The sequence below is a fragment of the Triticum aestivum genome, chromosome 4A, assembly GCF_018294505.1.
Source record: "Triticum aestivum cultivar Chinese Spring chromosome 4A, IWGSC CS RefSeq v2.1, whole genome shotgun sequence".
In the NCBI taxonomy this organism is placed as follows: Eukaryota; Viridiplantae; Streptophyta; class Magnoliopsida; order Poales; family Poaceae; genus Triticum; species Triticum aestivum.
In genome coordinates this window covers 551,099,798-551,122,444 of record NC_057803.1, presented here as the reverse complement: position 1 = coordinate 551,122,444, position 22,647 = coordinate 551,099,798, and the positions used below count along the sequence as shown (strand labels likewise).

At 45.9% G+C, this 22,647-nt stretch overlaps 2 protein-coding genes across 5 annotated transcripts; both read left to right on the top strand.

The window, feature by feature from the left end:
* The first annotated feature begins 12,230 nt into the window (after positions 1 to 12,230).
* On the top strand, positions 12,231 to 17,832 carry LOC123086891 (putative B3 domain-containing protein Os08g0325100). Of its 4 annotated transcripts, none has more exons than XM_044508713.1 (8): positions 12,231 to 12,379; positions 12,559 to 12,623; positions 12,787 to 12,901; positions 14,445 to 15,258; positions 15,372 to 15,559; positions 15,834 to 16,305; positions 16,441 to 16,619; positions 17,291 to 17,832. In XM_044508713.1, the coding sequence occupies exons 3-8, from the start codon at positions 12,794 to 12,796 to the stop codon at positions 17,543 to 17,545; spliced, it is 2,016 nt and encodes a 671-aa protein (XP_044364648.1). In that variant the 5' UTR covers positions 12,231 to 12,379; positions 12,559 to 12,623; positions 12,787 to 12,793; the 3' UTR covers positions 17,546 to 17,832. The 4 variants fall into 4 exon arrangements, with proteins under 4 accessions (XP_044364648.1, XP_044364650.1, XP_044364651.1 ...); XM_044508714.1 differs by having other exon boundaries at positions 12,268 to 12,455; XM_044508715.1 differs by having other exon boundaries at positions 12,266 to 12,623; positions 15,375 to 15,559.
* Positions 17,833 to 18,621: 789 nt separating this feature from the next.
* On the top strand, positions 18,622 to 19,357 carry LOC123086892 (NADH dehydrogenase [ubiquinone] iron-sulfur protein 3-like). The gene has a single exon (XM_044508717.1). It carries the CDS (start codon positions 18,784 to 18,786, stop codon positions 19,354 to 19,356), a length of 573 nt encoding a protein of 190 aa, XP_044364652.1. The 5' UTR covers positions 18,622 to 18,783; the 3' UTR covers position 19,357.
* The last annotated feature ends 3,290 nt before the right edge of the window (positions 19,358 to 22,647 follow it).

The following is a 22,647-nucleotide window of genomic DNA, read 5'->3' as shown; positions in this document are numbered from 1 at the left end:
CTCGCCGACTTTGAAAGAGCAAACCTAGTCACGCTACAACACACATACATGGTTGATCCTTGGGTGGTAGAGCACAAAACCTTTATTGAGAAGACGTACAATGACCGAGGCCAACAGAGGACGGACAGAGATATAATCAAAGAGCACAACTCATGTTTCACGCGTTGGTTCAAGCAGAAGCTTCTGTCGTATCCTTTACATGAGGATTCTTCCGCGGAAGAACAACTCATATTCGCCTTGTCACAGGGTGCCGAGTACAACCTGATGACCTATGAGGCGTACGATATCAACGGCTACACATTCTACATCGAGGACAAGGACATGAAGAGCGATGGTTATCAGAACTCCGGGGTAACGATGGAATCCTACACTGGTAACGACAAGGACAAATACTATGGAAGGATCGAGGAGATCTGGGAGCTGAGCTACGCTGGAGAGAAGGTCCCGATGTTCCGTCTCAGATGGGCCAAGATCGTCCTAAAAGAAGACCGGTAGTTCACCACCATGGTTATACCCGATGCCAAATCCAAGACCGTGGGCGCAAACGTCACAGCGAAAAATGAGCCATGGGTACTGGCTTCCCAAGTGAACCAATGCTTCTTCATTACCGACCCATCAAAGCCCAGTCGTGTTGTCGTGAGGAGAGGCAAAAGGAAGATCATCGAAATGGATGGAGTAGCCAATGAGCAAGACTTCGACAAGTACGGTGACCCGAAGATTGAACATGACGACGACGATGAAGTAGCAGCATACACCACAAGAAGAAGCAGGACCACCCTACCTAAAGGACGTCCGTTCCACAGAAGAACTCCATTTGCGAAAAAGAAGGGCAAGAAGATTGTGAACAGATAGCTAGCTAAGATCGATTGTATTTAAATCGTAGTCTTCATTTCTCGATTGTATTTCATGGGCACTTTTTGATATCATGAATATTTTTAAATTTCATGGGCACTTTTTGAATTCATGAGGACACTCTATCTCGATCCCCCTCCATCTTGATCTCGATTCCCCCTCCATCTCGATCTCGACCCCCCTCCATCTCGATCGCTATCCCCCTCCATCTCGATCTCGATCCCACCCGCACCCTTCCTCGCTAGCTCCACCGCCACTGACGACCCCCCGCACCCTCCCCCGCTCCACCGTCGCCGACGAGCACCCCCCGCACCCTCCCCCGCTCCATCGCCGCTGCCGATGATATTTTCAAATAACAAATTTGATGATATTTAAAAAAAATTATTACTGTTTTTATAAAAAATATTACTGTTTCATATTCATATTCATTTAAAAAAAGTGTAGACTACAATTGTTGTTAAACAACAATTATTACTATTTTTATAAAAAAATATTACTATTTCATATTCATTTTTTTTAAATAATAATAATAAAGTGTAGACTATAATTGTTGTTAAACAACAATTATTACTGTTTTTATAAAAAAATATTACTGTTTCATATTCATATTCATTTTTTTAAAAGATAATAATAAAAAAATATAGACTACAATTGTTGTTAAACAACAATTATTACTGTTTTTATAAAAATATATTACTGTTTCATATTCATATTCATATTCATTTTTTAAAAAGAAAAAAAATCTTACTTATGGCGCACGGGTGGCTGGTGCGCCATTGCTATCTAAAAAAAGTATACTTATAGCGCACTGTCCCGCTGGTGCGCCTTTGCTATGAAAAAAATATTCTAATGGCGCACCGCCTGGGGGTGCGCAATTAGTAATCTTCCCCATCCATACACTTCGTCCCTCCCTCTCGCTAGACACTTCGTCCCTCTCCCTCCACCGCGCCGCTCCCTCCCTCGTCCCTCCCTCCACCGCGCTGCCGCCGTTGCTGCCCCGACCCACTACGCCGCAGCCGCCCATGCGCCCCCGCCGCCTCCCTTCCTCCCCCTCGAGTGCCGCCTCCCCCCCCCCCGAGCCCCGCCTCCCCCCGAGCACCGCCTCCCTCGCCTCCCTCGAAACCCTAGAAACCCGCGACATCCCCGCTGTCTATCCCGCCTCCCCCAAGCTCGCCGTCTCCGCCCTCCGTCGTCTCCGCTCCGGCCACCACCAAATCTCTCTCGTCGGAGCTGCCCCTCGACGACGGCTAGCCTCGTCGGACGCGCTCCTCGACGGCGGCGCGAGCCTTCCCGCGCGGCCTGGTTAGTCTCTCTCCCTCCCTCCCTCTCTCCCCGGCTCATCCCCATGCCCCCACGGGGCGGCGACCTAGGGTTAGGTGTGGCCGCCGTTCCCACGTGCTCACGCGCTCCTGTGCTCCCGTACTAGACAGCAACATCTTGAGACATTCAGTAACTAGTAGATAGATAGTACATCTTCCGTTGCTGAATTCGGTTGTTCTGTTCATCATGCAGTTCACATCTCCCCCGGATCACTGCCGAAGGGCCTGCACTCGCTGGATCTGTCACGGAACAAGATCGCCAATGTCGAGGGGCTTCGGGAACTGACGAACCTTCGCGTGCTCAACCTCAGCTACAACCGAATTTCGTGCATCGGCCACGGTAAGTCGCAGACTTGGGTTCTTGCATTGCACTGCACATCTTCTGTAAATTCCTTAGTACTAGATTTCTTTCTGGTCCATGTACACCTGCATCCTATCCAAGACAGACATGTAACATTCCATAGGATGTATGGATCATATCTTGAATGATATGGCAGTGGCCACATTTGTTGGTGGCTGGGACCGGCCACATTCAGTAATTATTTTTTTCCTACAAAAGTTCAATGTCTATGCATCACATGTTATAGTCCGAGGAAAAGTTCACTAAAATTGTTGTAGTTTAAAAAACAGTTAACTAAAACTGTTGTAGTCTAAAACTGTCAAGAGTTGGTAATTATCGGCAACTGTAGTCTGAAATTGTTGTAGGTTGGTTCAATTGTCCATCATTTTAGCAACGACTGCGCCTTGCCTCCCCCACATTGTTTGTTGTGGTGCTTGCGCTGGTTGGAGCTCTCTAGGAAATTTTGTGATCTAGTAATCCACTCTTCTTTCTTTACAGACGGCGTGCGCGAGCAGAGCCACCTACTTGTTTGCAACACATGCTTGCATTTTGACAGAATCAGATAGTAAAAAAGAGCACCATTTCTATGTGCATGCTGTACTAGTATGAATCTGAATGTGCCCCATATCACTATGCGTGCCTAACATGTGATTTTCCCTTCAAATGCTCTATCACAGTGACATGTATGGTGAGGGTCACGGGACTGACTGTATGGTTCTGCCGGTGTGGTAATTGATTTACTTGTTTGGTTTGGTAGCTGGAGCACTGTATCAGTGGTGCTAAACTGCTCTTGTTATCTGACTGGTTGGTGCGTTATGAGCCACCGTGTTGTGTATGGCCTGCCTAAGAATTGGTTAAGTAGTAAGTTGTTTAGGCTTGGCCATTTCCACTCATTGTAGATAGATAGAGTTACACTTTTGTTACATTGCGTTATCTTTCTGTAGAGTAGTAATGCTCCACTTCCACATATTTTTAGTTAGTTATCTTCCAGTAGTATTTCAAATTGAAGCCCTGAGCAGCATCACCTCTTGTGTTGTTCACTATCACATAGTTGCAGTTTGGCAAACACATGCTAGTAAATATTCTACTGTTTTGAAGTGCTTGTTGGAATATGTGTGTGAAATTATTTTGTGGCAATTGCTGTTTCTGATCAAAACAGATACCTTATAACATCATGGAATCACAACCTTATAACAAATAATTTAAGAGGCTATGTTCTGGTTTGCTGTATCTCCACCAGTTTGGGTTGGTGAATGTGGATGATTTTTTTATCCTGTGAACTCATTGTACTACTACAAGAATTTGGTATCATCATGGTGTAATTTTGTCAACTTGTGATGCTGCTGATGTACCCCGAGAGGCCCTTGAGTTTGCCGGAATGTTGATTAACTTCCGTTCCGGCAAATTTGGGTACTCCATATGTCCTATTTTTAGCAAAGGTCATGCTGAAATTTTCCGTGAATTTTAGCATGACTTTGCTAAAAATAGGACATATTGGGTACTTGCGACTAATGCATGGGCTGGGGTATCTTAGTACTTAGTTAAGTAGGATCAACTGCCCCGCCATTCTTGCTGCATTAAACTATAGGTGGCAATAGAGCCAAGTGATTAGGCCAACTTAGAATTCTCCTTAGCATCGATAAACCCTAGATGATAAACCCAACATAGGTGGAAATAGAGCCAAGTGATTAGTGCCAAGTGATTAGGTCCAACCTAGGGTGCCTCGGCATCGATAAACCCTAAATGATGAAAACTTAACTTGGCCTGTATAGGGTGCCTCAATGTCGATGAGAACCTAAATGATGTACGCTTAGGCTTTTAGGGTGCCTCGGCGTCGACAAACCCTAAATGATAAAAGCTTAGCTTTTAGGATGCCTCGGTGTCGAAAAACCCTAAATGATGAGACCATGATCTTGTTCCTTGACAATAACCAACTTTTTGACCAAACTTTTTTCCTATTTAGAGCGAAACATGGCCCACAATGATGAGGCCGGCGGTTCGGGCGACAAGCAATTCTGGTAGCTGTCCCAGGAGTTGGAGGAAGAACCTCACCGCTATGAGGACGCCGCGGAAGACACCGATCCTGACTACACAACCCCTAGTGGCGTCGGGGATGACACCACTGATGATGGCGCCGCGGATGCCACCACTGATGATGGTGGCGCACGCACGCACAGATGGTAGCCAACCGAAGCGGCAACGGAAGGACCGGTCCAGAGCGTGCTCGGCACCGTCAGGGAGGAATTTACTAAAGTGAACTCCGACGGGCATCCAACGGCGCCCAAACACGTAGTCAAGGGGTACTCGGTTCAGCTCGGGTGCATTCTCCAGAGCACCATCTCGATCAACACCGAGAACCTAAGGCATAAGGACCGAGGGAATTTGCACAGCCTCCTCTTCACGAAGTTGCATGAACGATACAAGTTCCCCGCTAAGTTTGCAAACACACGCCTCTCAGGGAATAAAGTGAACGGTGCCGCCCTCACGAGGATGAGCACGGCCCTGTCTACTTGGAAAAGCACGGTGAAGGCAATGATTGAAAAAGGTGATAGTTATGAGAAGATCAAGGCGAAATATCCTTTGATGAGCGAAGATGACTACAAGGAGTTCAAGATCAAGTGCGAGAGCAACGCAACCTCCGAAGCAAGTCAGTGGGGAAAAGAAATGCGGAAGTTGAAATTAGGTGTCCACCAACTCGGTCCCGGTGGTTACAGAGTGGCGGAGCCTATATGGGACAAGGAGGACGCAGAGCGTGCCGAGCAAGGCCTACCGCCCCACTTCGAGAAATACCGTGACAAGCAGAACAGGAACTTTCTCAGGGCCCGGTACAAGGAGGACCCGGTAACAAAGGAGCTTACCACGGATTCGAAGACCAAGGCGCTTGAGCTTGTTCTGGTAAGGAATACACCCTCGCGTAATTAGCTCCATATGGTTGCATTCTAATTAATCCCCAATATTTCTAAATGGTTCACGTTCCTTCCGCAGGACAATGAAAGCAGTAGCGCGGGGTCGTCTCAGAGCTCCCCTTTCGACACCCCTTTAAATAGGGCGTTGAACGTAATGAAAAACAAGGATAAGCTCAGTAAGCCGACGTCAGCTGGTCGTGTGGCCGGCAAAGGCTTGTCCACAAAATGGTCGTCATACTATACCGCTGGTGGGCAAAAGGAGAAAAAGACCAGCTCGGAAAGCCTGTCGCGCGAGCTTGAAGCACTCAAGGCACAAGTGGCGCGGATTCCGGAGATTGTCCAAGAGCAAGTGCAACAACAACTGGGAATGATGCTCAACGCCATGGTGCCTACGTTGATTCATCGGCTGACGACGTGGATTGCAGGCGGCCAATAGGGGCCTCCCTCGGTTCCCAGCTTCACGACCAGCAACTCGCACAATGCACATGCGGTGCCATTGGTGTCTCCGGTGGTGCCATTAGTGTCTTCGGCGGAGGCGGTATTCGTGTCTCCTGCGCCAGCACGGGCATTGGAGCTTAATGCACCCGGGTGTACGCCGGCCGGCACCTCGCCAGCAAGCGGCCCCTCCGTCAGTTGCACGCCCGCCGTTGGCGGTGCCTCGACATTAGCCGAGCTCGACGGCATCATGGTAACTAAGCCTCTCGGCCAATGACTTTATCTCCTTGTCTTTGACTGGGCATCCCTGACGCCCTACATGTTTTCGCAGGGCGCCGCCGACGTTCCTTGCACTCTCCTGCACTTCGTGGGCGGCGAGTTGGTCGATGTCGCCAAGGACAGAATCGTTCAACCGGGCAACCCCGTGTTCCACGGTAATCCGATGCCACCCACAGTGTATAGGGTTGAAGTGGTTCGGGTGCTGCCAGGCTGCGACGAGCTGTTACCTCCGATTCAACCCGCTGGGGCCGACGAAGAAGAAGAGATGACCCTCAGCGCCTGCGTAAGTTGGCCCCTGCTTTGGCCGAAGAGCCAGATTCGTTTGGGGGCGGGGGACACCACCCCACAAACAAGACCGCCAGTCGTGCCAGCGCCAAGCCATGGCAAGAACGCCGCAATGCTACCGGACATGCCAGACATCCCTATGGCACAGGATCTGGACATGCATATGGCACAGGATCCGGACGACAACGACAACGACGACGGTACATTTACCAACGTCGATAAGTACTTTGCCGGACATGGGTACGGTGACGAGTTCTGCGGGCCTCCTTCTCAAGAACCCAACCAAGACGACCGCGATCTAGCTGGTACGGTGGAGAAACCCAGTTGCAACAGGCGTCGTCTAGCGTTCAGTTCTCAGGAGACGCCTCCAGCTGCCGCCTTCACCGAGCCTCAGATAGCCGAGGTGCCAAATATTATCAGCCCCAACACGCTCAAGAAGGCGGTCTGTGAGCAGAACTTGGTCCCATTACAACAGATCAAGAAGAAGGGACGGAAACGAAAGGCTAAAAAGGGTGCCGGTGCGAGCCAGCCGGCACTGAATACAATCCGTGCTCAGGACGGGCCACCTTCACCTAAGGATATCTCGAGGAGGGTGCATGTGGCGGGTAGGGCGATGCTACCGACAAATATGCTCAATGCTGCAACCGGTGCTATGCGGAGTCTGCATGGCAGTGTTCTTTCTTTGGAGAAGCGATGTCTTAGAGAGAATGATGTGGCATACCCGGTTTTCATGGCCAAGGTGCCAGAGGGCAAGGGCTTTGTCGATGGCGCCATCGGGGGTACGATCGTCCTGCGGTTTGATGACATCTTTGCTATGTTTAACCTTCATCCGCTGCACTACACCTTCGTTCGGCTGTTTTCACTGAGTATGGAGATGCGGATCATTAGAGACAGGACCACGGACATCGTGATAGTCAACCCCTTCTACATGCGTGCCAAGCTCTTGGGTAGCGCTGGGGACCGCCAAGTCGCGAGTTCACACCACGAAGGCGTCATTCTGGCAAACCCAGATAAGGATAACTTCCTCGTGTCTTACTTTCCCGAGTAAGTCATCCCTTAACCGCCCCGAAACAAATGATTTCTTAGATTTCGATCGTTCTTTCTTTTTTCTAACATTCCGTGTTCTGTGCAGTGACACACATTGCACACTCATCCTCTTAAGCCCGAAATATTCCATGGCCACGTATTTCGACCCGAACCGTGACTCCAAGATAGACTACACAAATATCAAGAAAGTTCTTGATGCTGTTCTCCCCGGCTACGCCAAATTTGGAGGCACCTTCACCAGGCCAGTTCGTAGGTACGGCAGGCACGTGTTCACCCACAATACTAAGTTCTGCTGCGTCAAGCAGCCGCCTGGCGGTCAGAAGGATGCCTACTACGCCCTCCATCACATGCGGGCGATCGTACGGGACCATCATCACCTTCTGTTACCAGATAATCTCAAAGATTGGGCCGTGAGCTTGTCGGCAATCCAGGACGCGGACATCAGACAAGAATTCTTTTGCATCCAGTCGGAGTTAGCAGAAATCATCCATCAAGATGTCCTTCATACCTCGGGGCAGTTCTACCTCAGATATCAACCGTCCAATAGTGAGATAGACAAAACGCTACAAATGCAGGCTGACAACGCCCGCGATTTCATGACCATCACGACAGACGACGGCTTCATCCACGCTCCGGTCCCATGAGTCGAGTCGAAAGTAGTGATGCTATGTGTAGTTCTGAAACATTGATTGGCTCATGTTGTAATTAAACTTTAATGAATTGTATGTCTCTTTGGTTTGGATAGTCGTTCAACTTAGATGTAATCGATGCTATTTATTAGTAGGACCATGAATCGTGCTATTAATGTCTTGCTTTTCTCTTCCGATCCTTTTGTTGCATACTTATATATTGCTTATGTATTGTCTGTTGTTTGGCTTGTGCATAGAGATGTCGTCGTATGTCGTGTACAAGGGTAAGGTTCCCGAAGTCTACGACGACTGGGAGGAGTGTCGGAGACAGGTTCACCGTTTCAGCGGTAACAGTTACAAAGGGTACACCACTAGGGCGGTTGCGGAATCTAGATACGCCCGCTATCTAGCGGGAGAGAGGAGGGAGCGTTGGAGGAACCGGATGAAGACCAGTTTCATCGCGATGATGCTCATCGTGATGACCGCAGCTCTCTTCTATGTGATGGTAGTTTAGATGATCGATATCGACTTGTAATGTAAAGACAAACTCGCTACTCGCGGTCTCGAGACTTGTAGTGTTTTATCTTTGTTCGGTCTTTTGAATTCGGAGACTAATATGATGAATTGTATTCGGAGACTAATCTTCTATTATATTCGATGAATCTGTTGTTGCTGTGTGCTGCTGTCTATATTCTGTCCAATAATATATTTTGTAACCTGTGCAAAAATCAGAAAAGTAAAAAAAAACCTAATATTCATACTAATGGCGCATCACCTCAAAGTGCGCCATTAGTATGCCAAAGGATACTAATGGCGCATCACTACATAGTGCGCCATTAGTATGCCAAAGGATACTAATGGTGCATCGCCCCACAGTGCGTCATTAGTATGCCAAAGCACGTGGGTAAATATGGCCCCCTGGGAGGCATACTAATGGCGCATGGTGGTCTATACTAATGGCGCACGTGAAGGAAATATGCCCTAGAGGCAATAATAAAGTTATTATTTATTTCCTTATATCATGATAAATGTTTATTATTCATGCTAGAATTGTATTAACTGGAAACGTAATACTTGTGTGAATACATAGAAAAACAAAGTGTCACTAGTATGCCTCTACTTGACTAGCTCGTTAATCAAACATGGTTATGTTTCCTAACCATAGACATGAGTTGTCATTTGATTAACGGGATCACATCATTAGGAGAATGATGTGATTGACATGACCCATTCCATTAGCTTAGCACCCGATCGTTTAGTATGTTGCTATTGCTTTCTTCATGACTTATACATGTTCCTATGACTATGAGATTATGCAACTCCCGTTTACCGGAGGAACACTTTGTGTGCTACCAAACGTCACAACATAACTGGGTGATTATAAAGGTGCTCTACAGGTGTCTCCAAAGGTACATGTTGGGTTGGCGTATTTCGAGATTAGGATTTGTCGCTCCGATTGTCGGAGAGGTATCTCTGGGCCCTCTCGGTAATGCACATCACTTAAGCCTTGCAAGCAATGCAACTAATAAGTTAGTTGCAAGATGATGTATTACGGAACGAGTGAAGAGACTTGCCGGTAACGAGATTGAACTAGGTATTGAGATACCGACGATCGAATCTCGGGCAAGTAACATACCGATGACAAAGGGAACAACGTATGTTGTTATGCGGTCTGACCGATAAAGATCTTCGTAGAATATGTAGGAGCGAATATGAGCATCCAGGTTCCGCTATTGGTTATTAACCGGAGACGTGTCTCGGTCATGTCTACATTGTTCTCGAACCCGTAGGGTCCGCACGCTTAACATTACGATGACAGTTTCATTATGAGTTTATATATTTTGATATACCGAAGGTTGTTCGGAGTCCGGGATGTGATCACGGACTTGACGAGGAGTCTCGAAATGGTCGAGACATAAAGATCGATATATTGGACGACTATATTTGGACACCAGAAAGGTTTCGGGCGAGATTGGGACAATACCGGATCACCGGGAGGTTATCGGAACCCCCCGGGAGGTATATGGGCCTTATTGGGCCTTAGTGGAAAGGAGGGGAAAGGAGTAAGGGAGGGGGCTCCCCCCCAAGCCCAATTCGAATTGGGAGGGGGGTCGGCCCCCCCTTTCGTTCCTCCCTCCTTCCTCTTCCTTCCCTCTCCTACTCCTAATAGGAAAAAGGGGAGTCCTACTCCCGGTGGGAGTTGGACTCCCCCCCTTGGGCGCGCCACCCTCCTTGGCCGCCCCCCTCCTCCACTCCTTTATATACGGGGGCAGGGGGGCACCCCAGAAACACAACAATTGATCATTGATCTCTTAGCCGTGTGCGGTGCCCCCCTCCACCATAATCCTCGATAATATTGTAGCGATGCTTAGGCGAAGCCCTGCGACGGTAGAACATCAAGATCATCACCACGCCATCGTGCTGATGGAACTCATCCCCGACACTTTGCTGGATCGGAGTCCGGGGATCGTCATCGAGCTGAACGTGTGCAAAAACTCAGAGGTGTCGTAGTTTCGGTGCTTGATCGGTCGGGCCGTGAAGACGTACGACTACATCAACTGTGTTGTTATAACGCTTCCGCTTCTGGTCTACGAGGGTACGTAGACAACACTCTCCCCTCTCGTTGCTGTGCACCATCATGATCTTGCGTGTGCGTAGAATTTTTTTGAAATTACTACGTTCCCCAACAGCACGGCGTGGTGCGCCATTAGTAAAAAATACTAGTGGCGTGATACTAGTGGCGCACCAGTAGTGCGCCATTAGTAGGCAAAACTGGTGCGCCACTAGTAGGCCTTTTCCTAGTAGTGATCGTTTCCCGAAGCAGAATTGAAGCCAATCCAGACTAGATTAAGACGTTCTTGAAGCTCGATGTTTCGACCAAGTTGCAGTAAATCCAGGGGCTAGGCAAATGTGTTTCTTCTGTGAGCCGGTTTATCTTGAGGCCTGAGAAAAAGGCACCCCCTTATATCGGTTGTTGAGGAAGACAAACAAGTTTGTCTAGACCGACGAGGTGGGAGCAACCTTGGCGGAAATAAAGACATTGCTGGCTACTAACCCTATCCTTGCAATACCCTAGATTGGTGTCTCGGCCACTTATCAAGTGACTAGTGTTGTCCTGGTGCTTGAGCGCGGGGAGGACGATCATGCTATTGTTTGATGATAACTAGGTCGTGCAAGACGAGGTACACTCATTACCAGAAGATCGCTTACGCGACATTCATGGCATCTCGAAAGTTCTGGCACTATTTTCAAGAATGCTCCATTATAGTTGAAATGAGGTTTCTGTGTCAGATATCATCAACAATAGGGACATCACAGGCCGGACCCCGAAGTGGACAATTGAGTTGCTACCTTTTGAGATTATGTACCAGCCTTGCTGGGTCATAAAGTCACATGTCCTGGCTAACACAGTGGACGAAAACCCATGAACCAGAACGGCCCATTGATTATATGCATTGGACTATTTCCTTTGACGGATCCAAAATGATGGTCGGATTGGGGGCTAGGGTAGTCCCGATCTCTCCAACTGCCGACAAGATGTGCTACGTGCTGCAAATCATGTATGCAGACTCCAATAATGTTGCCGAGTACGAAGCCCTCCTACACGGTCTTCGCATGGTGTGTCCATGAACATCCGGAGGCTCAAGGTCCGAGGTGATTCTAACCTCGCGATATCCCAGACTAATGGTGATTTCGATGCCAAGAACCTAAGGGTGTTAGCATAATGGGAGGCAATACAACAGTCAACAGATGTCTCGTCGGTTCAATGAAAGGCAAATGTTAGCATAGTTGCATGCAAAATCCAATATCTTGGTTACAGTTCCTGATAGGTCCAGTTGCACAAGATTTGGCAGTACACGCATACCATATTCTTTCATTAGGGAATGTTTATATGAATAGCGAGACGCATATGGTGACTTCGTCAATCTTAAGACTCGTCGGCTCGGAAGATACTCGTAAAGATAGGATGTGCCTGCTTAATGTTTTTCTCAAAATAAAACATGGCTTATCATTTTATTGACAATTCCGTGAATAACGAGAGGTGACACGGTCAATCAATCTCCACAACTCCGTGGTCTCGGAATTTACCGCCGCACCGAACTACCCCATCCTCGCCATCAATTACCGCGATCCGCCGCGTGTTGGCAGGCAGTCAAGTAACCGTGCCTCCGGTGGTTGGCGCCAGAGCCAAAGGCACTCACTCCATCGCCTCTTCTCTCCGCCCACCCAACGTTCAGCAGGAGGGAGCCAAGTGTCCTTCCGCGCCGCCCCGCCCCGCGTCCACAGGTCTCGTCATCCCCGCCGAGATTCTCCCCCTCTCCATCCCCTTCCCCGTCGGCAGCTCCTAGGCTAGCACTGTGGAGTGAGTTCCAGCAGCATCCGGGGCCGAGCTCCGCACACATTCTCGCACAATGCGCGGCCACTCGACGACACCCGCCGCTCACGATGTTTTCCTGTTGATCTAGGATCGGCGCGCGTCCCGAGGTTCCCGTCGGCCAGGATCTCAGGCTCGCCCGTCGCCTCGCTCAAGGTAAGCCCCCCTCCGATCCGGCTTCTTTGGATTGGATACAGGATACCCCCAAATGCGGAGATTTATCTAATCATACTCAACGGGTTGTCATTTCTCTTGTTCCAGTACCAAATCTTGCAGCTAATGGTTTTTCTTTTAATTTAACTGTGCGATGCATGTCCAGTGAGAAGATGGGGTGCGAAAGGTGCGAGCGGAGGGATGAACTCGATTACTGCAATTTGGATGACCGGGAGAAACACTTCTTGATGTTCATTGTCGATGACTGTGGTCAGGAGATGGTAAATCACATTCAACCCGTTGAGTATGATTAGATAAATCTTCTTTTCATTTCCTTGTGTTTCTTCTTTCCCCCCATTATTCTGCGGAGTCTAGAGTCGCGGAGTCTGCGTCGGCAGATATGCCCAGTTCATAGGATTGCTGCTTCTTAGCAAATTAGTCAGATTCTTGTATTGTACTGTGTTGGTTTATCAGATTATTCCTTCACATTCTATTGTTCAATAACAGGTACTAGTTCGATTACTTGCTTGATGTAGCAGAAACACCCACCTCTGTTTTTTAGTCCTAGCCATCCATCGGTCAAGGGTAAATTTGACCATACATGCTTGCTACTTTTTTTGTGTGAAAACATGCTTGCTACATATGGTTAGCTATTGGCAGACTGAAAAAAGGAATACCTTCATGCAAAGAGAAATGGAACATTTTAATTTGTATTTAATTGTTCCTTTCCAATTAATAATTTCTCAATTTCACCTATATTAACACTGAAACGACAACTTTCCTCTACCTTTTCGTATGGCATTGATACGTTTGCAAGAATTATACCTACATGCATTAAAATAACAAAATGTACTTTTGTGCTCCCAATTAGCACATATTAACAATAGATCCGAAGGTGAATACTTTATTTATTTATTATATTTTCTCAACCTTTTACTTCCACCTCATTCCTCAATTGTTGAGCTTTGATTTTAATGTATATACCTGAACAATTAATTTGTTGCGTCATGTCTGCAAGTTTTACACCTTTTCTCTCTTTTCAATAATTTCGAGAATAGAAAAAATCAGACTTGTACATTTGGAATACTCTGCACTTGCAAAAATTTGTCTAATGATATGCATGAGAACTATTCCCATCGAAAACATATGCATGAGACACTAATGGCTTATAGTAAAATTGGCGCGCGTTAGAATCTACAAGTTAATTATCATCTCTATGATTGGATAGTGAATAACTAATGGCTCATAGTAAAAGTGGTGCGAATGCAGTTTCTCATAAGAATAAGTTTGGTATGCTCTGTACACTACTGCATAGGCCAGTGTAAACTATGACGCGAATTGTATCCAAGTGATGCGTATTCTTGAAAAAAATTCCAAGTGATGCAATACTTCAGAAATTTGGATATATATTCTGCTCATGTTTATTCTTGTAAAAGTTCATTTCAGTTTTAGCATTGAAAGGTGTTCAGTACCGGTTGTGTTACCATGCGATCTTTCTATGTTAGTGATTGTATTCTTTGTTTGATCAGTTACCTGGGAAGCTGAAACTCCATGTAGTAGTGTATTATTGTAGGGACATGAACATACTATCAAAGTATGCATTACCTCTGCAATACTTTTTCATGAATCAAAATCAGTAGCATGATAGCATAAACACTAGATGCCCAGAGACTGAAAGTAGAGAGTTAAGCTAGCGCCTTTTTTCTCGTCTTGTTCTCAAGTCAGATATCGAAGACCTTATTTACGCCATACCTGCTCATTGTTTACACAAGAACTGTGCTCTTAAAATTTGAGCTGTATTATTAATCTTGATTCTTTCTGCAGATCGTCCCAGATGAATTTCTGAGACGTTTCAGGGGTAAGATCCCAAGGGAGATCAGGCTACAAACACGAAATGGTCACAGTTACACCATTGGAGTTGCCAAGTATCCAGATAAACTAGTTCTTCAGGCGGGATGGGAAACATTCGTCAAAACCTATGATCTACATATGGACGACTGTGTGGTATTCAGATACAAAGGAAACTCTCAGTTTGATGTCATAGTTTTTGATCGATTTGGTCGCGAGAAAGCATTCTCTGTTATTAGAGACAGTGCTCCGCCTGTACAGGAAAGTCACAACAGCGGCACTGAAAATTTGGACCGTTCTCATGGTCATTCTCAGCCCATGGAAGTGCAATCGCCTATCGAAAATGCCAACCATCCTGAAGGGCGTCCTCAGCCCATGCGAATGCAACCACCTACTGAAAATGCAAACCCTTCTCATGCGCATCCTCAGCCCATGCGAATGCAACCACCTACTGAAAATTTGGATGATCCTGTTGGTTTTAGTCCACCTACTGAAAATGTGAACAATTTGTTTGGCCATAGTCAGCCTACGCAAATGCAACCATCTACTGAGGCTGTGCATCATTTTGCGCAAATGCAACCATCTACCGAGGCTGTGGATCATTCTAATGGTCATGCTCTGACCATGCAAATGCAACCATCTAGCGAGGTCGTGGATCATTCTAATGGTCATGCTCAGACCATGCAAATGCAACTGTTTTGTAGACCTACCAAGCTGAGACAAACAATGCTTCAATGGGATTACTTGAGTATGGGCAACGAGACAGCGCCGAGTCCTTCAGATACTCCCAGTGAGTTATTTCTTGCAATTTTTTTATTATAGAGATACGATTCCATTCCAATCAAACTTGATGTTTTCATATTTTATTGACATATTGATTAGTTATTTTCATTTTGTGCACAGGAGATTCTTTGTCCTCAGAACATGATATTGAAGGTTGTGCTTCACCTAGATACACGCTCATATATAACACCAGTCTAAATACAGTGCAGAAGGAGGAAGTTGATGAGCAGGTCAAATCTATTCATAAGGACAATCCAATCTTTGTGGCTGTGATGAGGAGGTTCAATGTTACAGGAACGTGCACTTTAGTGAGTGTTGAATTTTTACTGTTGAAGGAGCATTCTTCTAGTACTGCGCATCAAGCTTATTAAACCATAGTTTTCTGTTGAAAGTACTGTTTTGAATGTTTTCACTCGTTAACCCTTCCATGACTAAACTTGCAGATCCTATACTTCCTACTCCCTCCGTCCCAAAATAAGTGTCTACTAAGGTTAAGACACTTATTTTGGGACGGAGGGAGTATTATTTGGCACTTTACTTGAATGCCATTATCTAATTATCTTTCCCCAATTATGTAACTAGACTTTCTCCAAGAAATATGTTCAGACACATGTGGGTGATAAGGAGCGAAGGATATGTCTTCAGCGATGTGGCAAGAGGTGGGATGTGCAATTTAGCAGTAGCGTTGAAGTCAAAAGGATTGTTAGTGGCTGGCGGAAGTTTGTGAAAGACAATGATGTAGAGACTGGTGATATCTGCATCTTTGAATTGTTGAAGATTGATGAGATGTGCACAATGGAAGTCCATATCATCCATGCAAAAGATTTTGATAGACCCTCCCAAATTGGTGGGAGGAGTGTCGATGGATGGTGTAAAGAAGCTACTACTAAAACTGTGGAACCTTCTCATTCTCGTCCTCAGCTCGTGAAAATGCAATTACGTAATGCAAGTGTAGAGGATTCTTATTCTCGTCCTCAGCCCATGGAAATGCAATCACCCTCAAAGGAAAGAAAGATACGAGTTGAAACGGTTAACTCGAGTCTGGGCAACGAGGGTATGACGAGTTCTTCCTTCTCTAATTCATGCAGTTCATGTTACTAGAGACACAGTCGTTCCTTCCAAATCATATGTGGTATTGTCATCTTCCACAGCTATATTGAATAGTTGTTTTGTTCTTTTCTTCGTGCAGGAGATTCTTCGATGTCAGAGGATAGTGTCACTTTGACTGGTTGCATCGGTGTGCATTTGAGGCGCATACCTTTAATTCAGAAGAAGGTGGTGAAGCAGAAGGTCGACCTTATTGGTTCTGAAATTCCCATCTGTGTGCTCGTGATGCAGAAGACCAATGTTACAGGAAGATTCGCTCTAGTGAGATCCATATTTTCTTATATACTTTCCTTCGAAGCAAATGTTTTATTCTTCTGTGCATAATCTGCTAGTGCTACAGTAGTGCATTTCTTATGTTTTTTTTAGAACTAGGTAGTGCATTTGTTGCTATGTGGGGGTGATCGCATACCATCACAGGCCGCTAGCCCAAAGCCACAAGAGGTGTCGCGCTGAGGCTATTTAGGAGCAGCCTCTGCCTAGTGATGTAACCATGTTAGGTTTGCTATTTCCTTCTGGAGTTTAGATATATATTTCCATTTTGTTAGGTTTCTTAGCCCCCAAGTCGATGCTTTTCATCTAATAAGAGTCTTGCACATAGCTATATGATGCCACCCTAGACCCTAATTCATTATCAACCAAGCAACAATGTACCTCTTACCAGTCTATTCTCCTATCCTGAGAATCGACGCTCCGGGCTGCGGTGGCTACAAACTCCAATCAATCTATGCTCGATCCAGTGTTCATACCAACATATGCCTTGTTGAACTTTTGCTCACAGATAAAAACACTATTGTGAATGCTGCAGATTCATAACCTGTAGTTGATTATTTCACTTCCTTTTTCAACTTGACTAGGAGTAATAATTTTCACATCCTGATTTGCTTGAACACCATCATCTGACATTCTTCTTTTCCATGTCTGTAACCAACCAGAGCATCTCCAAGAAATATGTCCGCAGACACCTGGGGGACGAGGTGCGAAGCATCTGGCTGGAGCGAGACGGGGAGAGGTGCCAAGTGACGCTGGGACGCGGGCCTCAGAACAACAGGGTTGTGGGTGGATGGGTAAAGTTCGCCAAGGAGAACGGGCTGCGGACGGGCGATGTCTGCCTTCTCGAGCGGCTGAGGCACTGCAAGGAGTGCACAATGAAGGTCCACATCGTCCGCCGCGTAAAGCGTGCCGGTTGATCAACAGTGGTGTTCATCTGTTTCCACCGATCCTTTGCGTCGTCGTCGTTAAGACTTTAAGAAGGTGTTGTTTACTCAGTTTAGTCAGTTCGTTGGAGGTCCTTGTTGGTTTGTTAGGGGTCGCATAATGGCGCAGGTGTTTGCTTGAACAGACTTCTGTGGTTTGAACCAGTAACGCCGGCGAGTCGCGGTGATGAATTGCAGTTGAGTGGACCTAGTTTGTGGAACAGCAGATGTGTAAGGTTTGTTCAAGTCGTTGAAAACGAGCTGGCCCCTTCCGTTTGCTATTTTCTTTTATTTATTACCTTTTCATTTTGCCTGGGATGGGATTCAACCTTTGCATTTTCCTTGGTCGTATCTTCAGTTTAAATTTTCTTTGCATAGTTTACACCAACGAGCTACAGGTTGAGTGTAGGTGTTCCCTAGTAAAAGCTTGGAAGAATTGAGGGAATGACTACAGGTTGCTCGAGCGGAGCGGCTTGTGCTCCGCGGGGCTGGCTTGCTCGCGTCAGGCTGGGTCCGGCTGAAGGTGTCATCCGGCCCTGGCCGGGTTGCGTCGGTAGCGCGAGCCTCGTGCGTGTAGTTTGCCCGGCTGTGCGTCCGGTCGGGTGGGGCGGCTGGTCGGCCTCTCGTCGCATGCGTCTGTTCGGTTCCCGTACCCGGCCTCCACGCGCGCCGCCTTGCGCGTTTGAGAGGTGTTTGCCAGGGCTCTTTGCCCACCCGGGCACGAGGAGCTTACATGGCGCCGGCTCGGCTTGCGACCGTTGGTGCTGCCGCGGGGTGTGGTCTGAGATTTCTCATTCTCAATGCTATCATCATATGTCTCGGAACAATAAAATAGAACCTGTATACTTTTATTTGTTACCCTTACTAAACCGCAGTAAGGATACGAATACGACTGAAATAAACTACTAAAATCTAAATATAAGGAAAGGATCAGAATAAGTACTAATGCTCTGTATAATACTTTTCCCCGAGCGATGGTTTAGCGGATTCGGAATTGTAACCAAGCATCCTGGGTTCTATACCCGATTCAACACTAGAGCATGCAGTCGATCCTGAATACATAACTATATAAAGTGTGCAGTTTTGGATCTTTATTGGTAGCCAGTCTTTCACTTCTGCCTCTCCACTCCCATGCCTTTCTTGGTCGGACCAACCCAACCGGCGATTTCCGACAAGTCTTTCTGCTTAGAGCAAGAAGCGGAACCAAAATAAAGCTTTCTTTATTTTCATTTATGGATAACCAATCCATTTTCCAATATAGTTGGGAGATTTTACCCAAAAAATGGGTACATAAAATGAAAAGATCGGAACATGGGAATAGATCTTATACCAATACTGACTACCCATTTCCATTGTTGTGTTTTCTAAAATGGCATGCCTATACAAGGGTTCAAGTTTCGATCGATATTTGCGGAGTGGATCATCCCTCTCGAAAACGAAGATTTGAAGTTGTCCATAATTTACTGAGTACTCGGTATAACTCACACATTCGTGTACAAACAAGTGCAGACGAAGTAACACGAATATCTCCGGTAGTCAGTCTATTTCCATCAGCCGGCCGGTGGGAGCGAGAAGTATGGGATATGTCTGGTGTTTCTTCCATCAATCATCCGGATTTACGCCGTATATCAACAGACTATGGTTTCGAGGGTCATCCATTACGAAAAGACTTTCCTCTGAGTGGATATGTGGAAGTACGCTATGATGATCCAGAGAAACGTGTGGTTTCTGAACCCATTGAGATGACCCAAGAATTTCGCTATTTCGATTTTGCTAGTCCTTGGGAACAGCGTAGCGACGGATAAATCCGAATCTACATAGGTCTAGTCCAGGGGACAAATCAATAGGAAATGCTATTTGCTTCTTAAGAAGAAGAACTTTTTTGAAATGAAAGAGTTTCCACGGGCGTGGGATATCATTTCTTCAAATAAGGAAGAAGTGTTATCGAAGGATTTCCTTCCATTCTTCCTAGTATGGGAGAAGTAAAGAAAAAGTACTGCGTCTCGATCTATACGAAAGGGCACTGGTTTTTTCTTTCGGTTTCATTGATAGCAGAAGAGTACGCTAGCTAGCGGAGCCTGAAAACGCTTGCTTGCGCCCCACCCCTACGGAAACTATTGCCTATGCTTGCTGCTCGCTCAGTGTCAGTAGAAGCGAAGAAAAGATGGTCACTCCTTTTAGGAACATGGCGAGCCTTACTTACGACTGTTGCACTTAAATGGTATAACGAACACCAGACTTCTCTACATACTGGCATTCGGAGCTAGGAGCAGAGAAGAGAAGTCAATCGGAAGAATCGTAAAAGCCTGGAGCTCAAACATTGCGTTCTACACTTTATTTTTGTTTTGTATCTCTGAAACAGGAGTGAAAAGAAATCAGCTCATCCACCGCTAACTAAACAGGGCGAAACTAGCTCTTCTTTGGTTTCCCTGGGTCTAAGTTGGGGCAAAACCTGCTCTTTTCCCGCAAAAAGTCTATCGTACTAGGTGGCACGACACGCGACATAGGTAGTAAAGTAGTGATTTTGGGCCCAATTCATACTTCTTTTTTTATTGGAATTCTTATCCTAGCTCGGCCTACTCGCGAGATGTTAGCCTTCAGCCTGATTACATAAAGCATAGCACTTCTGATCGATTTGAATATTCCATTCCCTATTTCCTTGAGCGCTTTCACCATTAACCCATGGGTGCCAAGACCACCCCCCGGCTCTTTCTTCTTCTACTTCATATAATAGAACACAAGGATCGAACCTACTTTGCTTTAAGTCTGTTTACTTTTTAACTCCGTCTACGGAGAGACAAGATGAGAGAGGAGAGAGGAAGCTGAACGACAAGAGCTGACGAAGTCCAATCAAGTTGAGGCCTGGAAAGAGTTAAGAAAAAACACCTTCTACCTGCATTCATGGGTGCTCAACGATAGATTCCACATCAAGATAGGCAAAGCGGGATACAGCTCGTTTATTACCTCAAAGAAAACAAGAAACATGTCTTTTCTAATCACGGAACACGAGAATAGCATGCACGGGAGAAGGATTTAGGGAAAGGTACACGCTGCTTTTTCGGAGTCTATAGGGGAAAGGTACACGATGATTTTTCGGAGTCTATAGGGGAAGATTCCACCAGCCCCAATTGCTTTGGGTGAGAGATCGAACCTCCACTCGTTTCTGGTTTCTGCTTTCTCCCTAGGGAAAGAAGATATGATACTTTTCGAAGAATGCAATCCCCGCATTCCGGCCCTGCTCTGCAAATCAACATCTGAAGATCTACGGGTCACCATAGTCTTCTGATCCACTAATAAGATTCCACGCTCGAGATGATGTGATCTGAACAAAAAGATAGATACATCCGAGCTGCCCAAGGATATGGTCTGGGTACCGATCTGCTAGGATAAGGGGGAGATCCTAGTACTCAAAAGGCTGGGTAAATTTCGAAATTAAGCGGAGGAAATCCACCAATAAGAGAGTAATAGAAAATACTGTTATCATAAAGAAATTCTTTCAATCCATTAAGAAGATACTTATTTCGTTATACAATAGAGACGGGGAAAAAGATGATGATAAAAAACTCCACAATAATAAGAAATCCAAGAAAAAAGATATAACAGATGAGGAAGGAGCTAAAGAACCTATCAACAATGATGCATCTAGTGGCAGTAATGATGCATCTACTTCTACTTCCCCTAACCCTAATGATGGTTCTAGTTCCACTAATGATGGAACAAATCCAAATGTGAAAACTAGTGCACCTAAGCACGGCGATCATGGTATAATCCACCATTTTATATGGGGTGGTGGTAGTTCAAACGGTGGAGATAGTTCCAACAGTGGTTGGACTTCCTACTTGAATTCACCTATTGATAGATTTGTGAAAAATCGAAAAACATTTACCAATTTAGATCAAAGAGGTCTAAATGGTTTTATTGCCAAAATAATAGGGTTTATAGGTCCAACAACAATTGTGCTTCCATTCTTTTATAACAGTTGGATGCCGAGGATAGGTTTGTTTTCCATGTTTGTTAGAGAGCCACATGACTTTCAAATAGGAGTTAGCGTACGACCATATACCACGTTTCACAATTATGGAACTCTAGTTATGGAATATGTATATATAAAATATTTGTTCCACGCTCAGGTAGGCTGGCGACAATATAAATGTATATATTTGATAAGTTTAAAGAAATAAATGATTCACTAGGTTTATTTTTTATCGATAATATTTACTTAAGGGATACTTTTGACGTTATTCAGCGATTCTCACTAGCGGTCTTGGTTTGAAATCCCTTTTGAAACGTGAAATCATAAACAAGTTGGTTGAAGTAGTAATACCATTTTATGATGAGAATTCTAAGTCGTATGTGTATGGTTATTTTGCTTTTCTAGTATATGCAGGGTTATTGTGACACCCCCGATTTGACCGTACACTAATCATGCACGCAAATGTGTACGATCAAGATCAGGGACTCACGGGAAGATATCACAACACAACTCTACAAATAAAATAAGTCATACAAGCATCATAATACAAGCCAGGGGCCTCGAGGGCTCGAATACAAGTGCTCGATCATAGACGAGTCAGCGGAAGCAACAATATCTGAGTACAGACATAAGTTAAACAAGTTGCCTTAAGAAGGCCAGCACAAACTGGGATACAGATCGAAAGAGGCGCAGGCCTCCTGCCTGGGATCCTCCTAACTACTCCTGGTCGTCATCAGCGGGCAGCACGTAGTAGTAGGCACCTCCGGTGTAGTAGGGGTCGTCGTCGACGGTGACGTCTGGCTCCAGGGCTCCAGCATCTGGTTGCGACAACCAGGTAGAAGGGAAAGGGGAAAAGAGGGAGAAAGCAACCGTGAGTACTCATCCAAAGTACTCGCAAGCAAGGAGCTACACTACATATGCATGGGTATATGTGTAAAGGGCCATATCGGTGGACTGAACTGCAGAATGCCAGAATAAGAGGGGGATAGCTAATCCTGTCGAAGACTACGCTTCTGGCAGCCTCCGTCTTGCAGCATGTAGAAGAGAGTAGATTGAAGTCTCCCAAGTAGCATCACCAAGTAGCATCTCCAAATAGCATCTCCAAGTAGCATAATCCTACCCG

Bases quoted from the DNA above. Each gene is read 5' to 3' on its own strand.
- LOC123086891 (XM_044508713.1), top strand. From the start codon at position 12,794: ATGGGGTGCGAAAGGTGCGAGCGGAGGGATGAACTCGATTACTGCAAT. The intron at 15,259-15,371 runs GTGAGTTATTTC...TTTTGTGCACAG, and splicing joins GAGTCCTTCAGATACTCCCA to GAGATTCTTTGTCCTCAGAA. The intron at 16,620-17,290 runs GTGAGATCCATA...GTAACCAACCAG, and splicing joins TTACAGGAAGATTCGCTCTA to AGCATCTCCAAGAAATATGT.
- LOC123086892 (XM_044508717.1), top strand. From the start codon at position 18,784: ATGGATAACCAATCCATTTTCCAATATAGTTGGGAGATTTTACCCAAA.